This window comes from Engraulis encrasicolus, chromosome 24, assembly GCF_034702125.1.
Source record: "Engraulis encrasicolus isolate BLACKSEA-1 chromosome 24, IST_EnEncr_1.0, whole genome shotgun sequence".
NCBI classification, from domain to species: Eukaryota; Metazoa; Chordata; class Actinopteri; order Clupeiformes; family Engraulidae; genus Engraulis; species Engraulis encrasicolus.
Window position 1 is genome coordinate 42,824,385 of NC_085880.1, and position 10,000 is coordinate 42,834,384.

Here is a 10,000-nt window from a genome sequence, read left to right on the forward strand (position 1 = left end):
ACTACAAAAAATACTCAAATATACGGTATACCCACTTCAAAAAATACTCAAATATACAGTATACCCACTTCAAAAAATACTCAAACATACAGTATACCCACTACAAAAAATACTCAAATATACAGTATACCCACCACAAAAATACTCAAATATACAGTATACCCACCTCAAAATACTCAAATATACAGTATACCCACTACAAAAAAGACTCAAATATACAGTATACCCACCTAAAGAAATACTCAAATATACAGTACACCCACCTAAAGAAATACTCAAATGTACAGTATACCCACTTCAAAAAATACTCAAATATACAGTATACCCACTTCAAAAAATACTCAAATATACAGTATACCCACTTCAAAAAATGCTCAAATATACAGTATACCCACTACAAAAAATGCACAAATATACAGTATACCCACTACAAAAAATGTTCATATATACAGTATACCCACTACAAAAAGACTCAAATATACAGTATACCCACTTCAAAAAAGACTCAAATATACAGTATACCCACTACAAAAAATACTCAAATATACAGTATACCCACTACAAAAAAGTAGAATACACTGCTGAGACCTGGCAACCATAATCACAATCAACAGGTGGCAGGGGGGGCATGAGGTGGGCACCAGTGGGCGAGCCTTGAACACAATGGACTCGAATGTTGGTAGAACATTTGCATTGCACTTTCTGTGTTCTTTGTTGTTTGCCAAAAAGAAACATTTATTGCAATTCATTCATTCAGTAAAGTGCTATCTTTCCCAGGGGCTCGTTACGTAACATTCTGCATTGCACGGTACAATTTAGATTGTCCATCATCCAAAACAAATTCATTGTAATTCAAACAGCTTCACAGACAAAAAAATGAAGAAAACAAAGACAGTGAAGCACTGTTATCATAATCGTATTGCAAAATACCAGACATAAAGAGACATCTCAACATTAAGCGATATCTCAACACTGCATACTTTCCTGCCAGCGGGGCTGAACTGGGGGAGAAATAGGGCTCGGGCACTTTAAGCTTACAGGGGCCCCTCATAATTAGCGATGCAGAACTGAGTCTCTGGTGTGTCCCGCACCCTCGTGGGCCTCTATTTCCAGAAATATTAAAAAAAACCTTTCAATTTCTATTTCTGGAAATAAGGGCCCAAGAGGGTGCGTGGCCCACCGGGAAATGCCCGCTATGCCGCATGGCCAGTCCATCCCTGGCTGCCAGTGTGTTTATGTCGGTGAACATACATCTAAAGAATGCGGTTTTGAGGCTGATAGTGAGGCATTCTGGGAAGTGAAACACCCCGGGCTGTCGACACAACAGGCTGCTATCCAGGGAGAAGAAAACCACAGGGGTCTGATATGAGCGGCATGTGTGTGTGTGTGTGTGTGTGTGTGCGTGCGTGCGTGCGTGCGTGCGTGCGTGCGTGCGTGCGTGCGTGCGTGCGTGCGCGTGTGTGTGTGTGTGTGCGTGTGTGCGTGTACTTGGTGTGTGTGTGTGTGTGTGTGTGTACTTGGTGTGTGTGTGTTGTGTTTGTACTGCACTTGAGCGGCATGTGTGTGTGTGTGTGTGTGTGTGTGTGTGTGTGTGTGTGTGTGTGTGTGTGCATGTGCATGTGCATGTAGTGTGTGTGTGTGTGTGGGAACACAGGGAACACCAACTCCGCATGCCTTTGTCTAGACTAATGTGAGTTCATTCTTTGGCTGATGTAAAGAGCCACTGAGATACGGCAAATTAATTTCAAAATGAATTATTGATACTGACTATGCACAATATTACACCCTCCTCAAACGACTCTATCAGCTCAATGCACATGACAAGAAGTTCTTTCCCTCTCTAAAACAGTAGCCAACATTGTCCAAAAGCACAGCCAGCCGGTCCTTTCTCTTCGCTTGAATATTAATAACATTGGTCCGAAAGTTGTTTTGCCATGTATATGTCTCGTCTGCAATTGAGCTCTTTTTTTTTGTTGCAAAAACAAACATGTTGTGACATGTTGATGTGACTTGAGATGGCTTTGTTTGCTTAAAAGCCTCTTGAAATGAGAGCAGTGTTTAGGCTGTCAGGACAGCGCAATTTCACTGACACAGAGGTTCTTTAAAAGCGTGTTCTTACAGAGGTGTGAGGTCTGACTACAACAGAAATGGACAGTTGAACAAAACACATAACTAGCCCCAGGGCTGTAACGACACATTTTCAAATGCTGAGGTCAAATACTGCATGCTGTACTGCTTGCTGTACATTTAGAATGTGTTTATTTTCATAAATCACAGCCTTGAGGATAAATGGGGGTTATGTATACCGACTGAATTTATCATTGTTGATCATATATTGATTTTCATCATACAAACTTTAGATACATTTTACATCTCTGAAAAAAATACAGAGGACATGACCTCTGTGTCCTCAATGGTAGTTACGGCCATGACCTGCCATTTGGGAGCAGAGGGGCGTAACACTTTAGACAATGTCTGAACAGTCTCTTGAATTTGAAAACCTACTGTACAGCAGCTGACATCTAAATGTCATGACATGGACCAGCCATGCCTGAATTGGCTAGGCACTGCACTGCTACACCGGCGAACCGAGTTCGATTCCGTCATTTGCAGAGCCTTCCCCTTCTCTCTCTCCCAGCTCATTTCCTGTCTCACTCCAAACTGTCCTGTCACCAATAAAGGCCATGAAGCCCAAATATATCTTTGAAAATAAAAACGAAATGCACTTAGAGAATGCAGACCTCCGCCAAGGAAGCTGTTTGATAGAACATTTGATTTGACTATGTTACACCCTATTTTTATTTTAAGTCTTTCTGCCTTCTTTTTGTGGAGTTAGAAACTGGAATGTCAAAATTCACCCTGTCCCGCAATTCAATTTGCTGTCACTAGGGGTGTCTAGTGTCTAGATTTGTAGACTAGCAATTGTGAAGAATCTTTTTTTTTTAAATCCTGGTTCCAGTTCGTGATCACCACCAAACTGTAATCACTTGTTCCTTTGATCATTTCCAACAATTCCACAAAGTTTCGTCTAAATCCGCTCATGCGTTAAATCACCACGACCGAAAACTTAACCTCCTTGGCGGAGGTAATAAAAATGTTTTGTCAGACGTATATCACTACTGGATATAGGCCCCTACTGTCCTCGACACTGGTCTATATGTCATGTCTTTCAGGTTGCTATGCTTTGCCATCGTCAGGGCGTATAAATAGCGGCAAAGCAATAAACAGCCATCTGCCTGACTAGTCAAACAACCAAAGCTAATACCTGACTTCACGCTCCACAGGATGACATGGCCCTTGTGATATGCACCTCACCTCAGATTGACATGCCACGCAGTTTTCACTAAATTATTCATTCAATTCACTCTACACAGCTGTTGGTAATTATTGTGACAGCTTTTCATGCATGACATTATCAGTTGTGATGCCATGTTCTTTTTTGCTAATGACATTTACATCTCTCTATTTTTTAAAAGTTGTCACAATTATTACTGTTTACGATCATACATGAATAGGGGGTCTAATGAATCATGCATGACTCATCATCATAGTGAATATTGTGTAATGATAGGAACATGAAGAGATGATTTCACCATGCGCAGGATTGCAGCATAACAAGTGAAGTGAAAGCTGCTAAAGTTCACCTGGGAAACTCCCACTGACTGTCATTGTCATTGTGACACAGCACACAAGGGCACACTGCACACAATGAAATTGAATGTATGCCTCCCTTGCCTTGGAGAATACTTTTGTACGTTTGATATGGCCTGAATTTTTTCCTGGTTCACACCAGACCATCACAAGTGAGATAAGGTCTGGAGCCCGCCAACTGAATGTCAACTATAGTACATCGGTTTGGGAATGGGAGGCACAGTATGAGACCGCTGAGCTAAAGGACCCGTCTGATAGCCCAACACTACCGCACTGTATTGAAGCTTTGGGAGGGAGGGTTACTAACGTTACACGGCACACTCAGCTAGTTGGTCTCCGTTACACATAGCCAATTGTGTTAGTTGTATTCAAACAAACTGCAAGCTAACTTCAAATTTGTCGAGTAGTATGCGTCACTGTCTTTACACCCCCTCTCCGCTCTCTGATTGGCTCCCTCGCTCAGGCCACTGTCTTTAGTCCAGCACCCATGCTGTCTTTCAGAATGATCGTGCAAAGCAGCATGGGATTTCCCAGGGTGGGAAACCTGAATTAACATTTATAAATAAATAAACATTTATAATCCACAACCTCACATACTGTAGGCCTAGCCTGGTCCTGACCATCCCATAATACTACCATTTCATTTCGTATTTATGGTCTGGAAGTTGTGTGATCTGACGCGATTGCAGAAATAGGGAAGTTTGCACTCAGTTATGGTTTGAAATGATTGGACAGCTCTCACCCAATCGGCGACAGTTACTCAACAACAACATAGCGCAGACCAGAGCCATTGGCGCAGACATTTTAGTCATAGTCACGAGCGTCCTCCCCCTTTCTTCCCCACGTGGGGTGCTTATTCGCTTATTGGCTGTTTTCTGATTAGATTAGATGGGGGGCGTTGCGATCAAAATCCCACCGATCTGGCATTCCAGAGAAGAGCAAGGCCAGACTACCGTAGTGGAGCCAATCCTTTGGCAGAAGTACGTAGGATGGCTCGCGAGGCTACTGTAGGCCTAGCAGTTGGAAATGTTTTTTAGTCCCTTTTCCTGAACAGAACAGCCAATAAGTACTTTTCCCCCCTCTACCAGTCACAAAACAATTACTGTGTCAATATTTATTTTGAGTCACCTCTATAAAAGCCTTTTTTATTACTTTCATTCCCTTGTCTTTTTTGTTATGATTGTACTGGACAGAGATGTTTCTTCCGGACCAATCAAAGAATCAATGCGGTGTGAAAACTAGAAAACCTATCTCTGCCCTTGGTCTCAGAGGAACAGTCAAAAGTGAGTTAGCTGAGGGTGCTGTAGCGCAGCGCGTTAAGCCCCCCACATTTGAGCTACATTTCCCATGGGGACCCCGGTTTGAGTCATTTCCCGACCCTGCCCCATCTCTCTCTCCCAGTCATTTCCAGTCTACTCTCACACTGTCCTATAATAATAAAGCCCAAAAAGCCCCGAAAAATACTTCAAAAGTGAGATAGCCACATTGCTTCCTGACATTTGAAGGGAATTTGTTTCCGTGGATCTCCTGGTGTTTCCATTGGGAGCTGGAACTAGACAACACCAGGGTGAAGGCAGGCCCCCCTGGGCAAGCTAATTATGCCAGTCCCTCTCAATGGAAATCAGTGATATATCTCAGCATTTCTCTCTCAACAACAACAACAAAAAATGAGCAGAACAAAAATTTAAAAGTTATCTTTTTTTAATCTTAATAGAGTTTAGGGGACATCTCCTCTAAGTTCCTGTGCTGAATTCTAAATGTTGGTGAAAGCAGTGCTGCACTTCTGACTGGCTGTAGTAAGTTGCATTAAGTTTTACAGTGTTCATTTTACACTGTGACTGTTAAATAATTCAACTCTCTTGAGTGTTAAATTAGTTAAGTAAAGTAATTGAATCAACGTAATTAATTTACTGTGTGTATACCAGTACAAGCAGTCAAAAGACAGCCGATCTCACCTGGCTTTGGCTCTTGTGAGTGTGTCTGTCCAGGTTTGTCTTGAATGGCTTTGGGAAGTACTCATCATCATCATCATCATCCGTTGGTAGTCTCAAAGGAACAGAGGCAGGGCGTATAACTCCTGGCTTTGTCTAGGGGAAAAGATATGTAGGCTACATTTAGTTATCTAAATCTTGTATTTCCCATGGGATGAAGCTATAACGATCCTTCAAAATGGATATAACTGCTTGAATTATTTCGTTAAAAAAGAGACAGGGGCTGCAGGGTGGCAAAAAGGACATCAAAATCTACACATACTATAACACCTATTGCTAGAAGATTAATTTAAAAATACCTATGGCATGTTGCTGAGCAGAATACTGGATATGATATGCATTTACACCTACCACAAGTGGTTCTGTTGGACCCGGTGCTTTCAAATAGAAGGTCGCCTGCAATAACACAAAGATAATATCTGTAGTTTAAATCAACAGGCATCCTATTTGCATTACAAAGTCTCCATCCAAGTGAAACAGGATCATGTATGGACAGTCACAGCATCATATGCTTATCTGTGTGCAAGTTCATTATAGCGAAGGTCGAGAGCAGTCGCCTCACCAGCCTCTTATCTCTGACAGCAATGTCAGGTTACATGTTCATCATGTGATGACACTCCATGACATTCATTCCATACATTCAGGGCGTGATTAAGATGGGCTGGGGCCCCCTAGGCTACAGGTTGCTGGCAGGTGGGGGCCCTAGGCTGCAGCCATTATCTAGCCTGTGGGGACCCCCTGGCAGGTGGGGGCCCTAGGCTGCAGCCATATCTAGCCTGTGTGTTAATCTGGCAGGTGGGGGCCCTAGGCTGCAGGTTGCTGGCAGGTGGGGGACCTAAGCTGCAGCTATATCTACCCTGTGGGGGCCCCTGGCAGGTGGGGGCCCTAGGCTGCAGCCCCTATCTAGCCTGTGGGGCCCCCTGGCAGGTGGGGGCCCTAGGCTGCAGCCGTTGTCTAGCCTGTGTGTTAATCTGGCCCTGTATGCATTGCATTATTACATTACACCTTGCTACCACTTTTATCCAAAGCGCCTTACAGATATCAAAGGATATTGGTCATACTGCATGATATCAAAAGCCATAAGAGTAAACATGCACATCCCTGGGCCCAACTAATTGAAATACAGGAATAGGCTTAAGTTTTATTCTAAAACTTTGCAACAGGTCATACGGTTGTTTGTCAACTGCAAATGCAACAGGAAAACCACTCAGATTTTACAAGTTCCTGGAGGACTGTGGGGTTAGGTGCCTTGCTCTAGGGCACTTCAGTCATGGATGGAGGAAGGGATTGGTAAGGCTGGGGATTGAACCTGCAACCTTGTGATGTAAGGGCCAACACCCTAACACAGGGATGTCAAACTCAGGCCCTGGGGCCAAATCTGGCCCGCAGAGTTGCTTTATTTGGCCCGCTGGATCATTCTAAATGTGTATTACAGTTGGCCCTCATACACCATAAATGAGTCGCATATTAAGACTTAAACATGAAGATTTGTGTATCACAGGAATATGAGTGGGCATAGACCAGTGAAACAGCACACACTTGCAACAGAATATGGAACAGAATATGTGCAGGTACATTTGAACTATGATGGTAATCTGTTTATGAAATATAAATAGGCCTATATTAAATATTATTAAGTATTAAGTGTGTGTGTGCAAAATTTTAGTCCGTTTTGCACAAAAAGAGATTTGCGTATGGCGAGCAACTTCGCTCGCTCCAGATTTTGATTTTAGCCCTCTGTCAATTTGAGTTTGACACCCCTGTGGCCTAACCATTACATCACACCTGCTAAATGTGGGCCTACCAGAGAACTGTTCTCAGCTCGTTTCTCACGGCACGGTCCATGCGTAGGTTCACCCATCAAAAATGTTTAACATTTCATTTTGCGCAGTAACTTTTGAATGGGTGAATTGACTTTGACTTTGATCTTGTGTGCTAACACTCAATCAAAGATATATGAACAGCAGGTTAACTTTTGAACGCAAACGCTTTCAAGATGGCCGCAGCAAGGAGGTATTAGGCAACGCTTTGATGTCGAGTTCTAGCCATTTTCATTTCAAACAAAATCACAAAATCAGTGCCGTAGAACTTTGGCAGAGCACAGCGGACACACGTTTGACAATTTATTTAATCATATCTTTTGCTGAAGAAGCTTTGGATTATTGCTTGTCCAGACTTCTAACTGAAAAAGTCATGCAGTGCCTGTGGGAAGATTAGTTCTAACCATATCTGTGGTCTTTTAAACTCAGGCAGATCAAGGGCAGGACAAATGCGTGTCTTGGTTGTCTAACACAAGGAGCAAAGAAGATGTCTTTCTCACAGTTTATCATACCATTTAATGAAATGACACAATTCATATTAGCTGCAGGCTAAGGCAGTAGTTACCTGCGCCAAGGAGGTTGTGTTTTCGGTTGCATTGGTTTGTCTGTCTGACTGTCAGCAGGATAACTGTAAAAGTTATGAACGGATTTTGATGAAATTTTGTCCTGGAAATGTAGTTGTTGGAAATGACAAGAGGAACAAGTAATACACGATGACGATCTGGATCCAGGATTCTTCACCATTGCGGGGTAGGGCGAATTTTGACATTCCAGTTTCTAACCCCCCAAAAACAAGGCAGAAAGACTTGAAAAAAATAGGGTGTAAACAGTCAAAATGTTCTATCAAACAGCTTTCTTTCTTTCTAGTTATTTATAAGTATATATAAGTTGCCTACAGGGTAAGTTTTATTTTCAAAGTGACATTGAGAGGACAGGTCCGTGTGTGTTTGTACTGTGTGTGTGCCCACTGATTTATCGTGGCCAATCAAACACTGATTGGACAATACGGCCTCTCTATGCTAGCTCCAGGAACTGCTGTAATCAAGACTTACATCCAGTAAAAACCCACACACCACACCACACAACACCACACTATGCTACGATGTGGTCAAGTGTGGGTGTAAGGGGAGGTGTGTGTGTGTGTGTGTGTGTGTGTGTGTGTGCGTGCGTGCGTGCGTGCGTGCGTGCGTGTGTGTGTGCATCCATGTGTGTGTGTGTGTGTGCGCGTGTGTGTGTGTTTGTGTGTGTGTGTGTGTGTGTGTAAAACTACTCACATATTTCGTTTCCCTTCCTGCTGTTCTTGGTGAGGATCTTGGTGTGTATTTCTACAGGATTAAAACAACACACACACACACACACACACACACACACACACACACACACACACACACACACACACACACACACACACACACACACACACACACACACACACACACACACACACACACAAACAAGTACGCATGCACGCACACACGCACAGAGAGGGAGCGAGAAAGAGATATCACTTTTAATGTAGCATACTGTATAATAGGCCATAAACAACATGCAGCAACTTGTAGCAATGTCACAGCTAATGGGGATCCAACAAATGAACAAATAAACAAATAGCTCCAGTAAAAAGAACAGAAGTTTTGGTCACGATACAAGATGGCTGAGTCATCATTAGGAGTAAAAGTGTTTTTCCTGCCATGTCTCAGCTTAACAGGATGACTTCAGCCAATTTCGACATGCAGTTGTAATGCTCACACTACCCTGTTGTCAGTACCTGAGAATTTTTTTCCGAGATCCTGGTCATTGTAATGGGGGCAGGCATTTGTTTACATTTCAGAAAAACATCTTGATTTATTCCCAATAACATCCATAAGGTTATGCAACATCAGCAGACAACTAGCAAACAGCAATACATTTTTGGATGATAGTTGGAGTAACCCTATGAATCGAAAAATGCAGCATCACCGGGTAGGCCTACTGACAAGTCAAGGATAGTGTGTGAAATACAACAGCATATTGGAATTGGCAGACGTTACCCCAGGGGTCAGGAACCTATGGCTCTAGAGCCACATGTGGCTCTTTTGGGAACTGTATCTGGCTCTTGCCTACCTAGGGTTGCCAACAGTCCCTTGTAATACGGAATCGTCCCGTATTCAGAAATAATACTATGGGTTCCTTATTGAGGACACAGGACGTCAAAATGCATTAAAATGCAGGAAATTACATCTAAGAAATACATAATTTTCGGGGGGAGGACCCCCAGACCCACGCCATAGTGAAGTTCACAGTTGGCAACCCTATACTTAGGCCTATTCCTACCTGTTAGTAACTTGACAGTACACTCTAAAAATGTTGGGCTTAATTGAAACACATGCTTTTAAAATGGTATGGCTCCCATGAACATATATTTTTTAAAAATTGGCTTTTCTGGCTCTCTCGACCAAAAAGGTTCCTGACCCCTGCGTTACCCTTTAACAGGATGACTGTACTGTACCTTTGCTTAAAGGGACACTGTGCAGGAAATGGTCAAAAAAGGTACTGCAA

The 10,000-nt window shown here is 42.8% G+C and overlaps 1 protein-coding gene across 1 annotated transcript in view; it reads right to left on the reverse strand.

Moving 5' to 3' along the window:
* The window catches only part of mlip (muscular LMNA-interacting protein), a 52,561-nt gene that overhangs the window by 7,950 nt on the left and 34,611 nt on the right, over positions 1-10,000 (reverse strand). Inside the window, 3 exon segments of the mRNA XM_063191362.1 lie at positions 5,607-5,738; positions 5,994-6,038; positions 8,737-8,787. Coding sequence (XP_063047432.1) covers positions 5,607-5,738; positions 5,994-6,038; positions 8,737-8,787 — 228 coding nt within the window.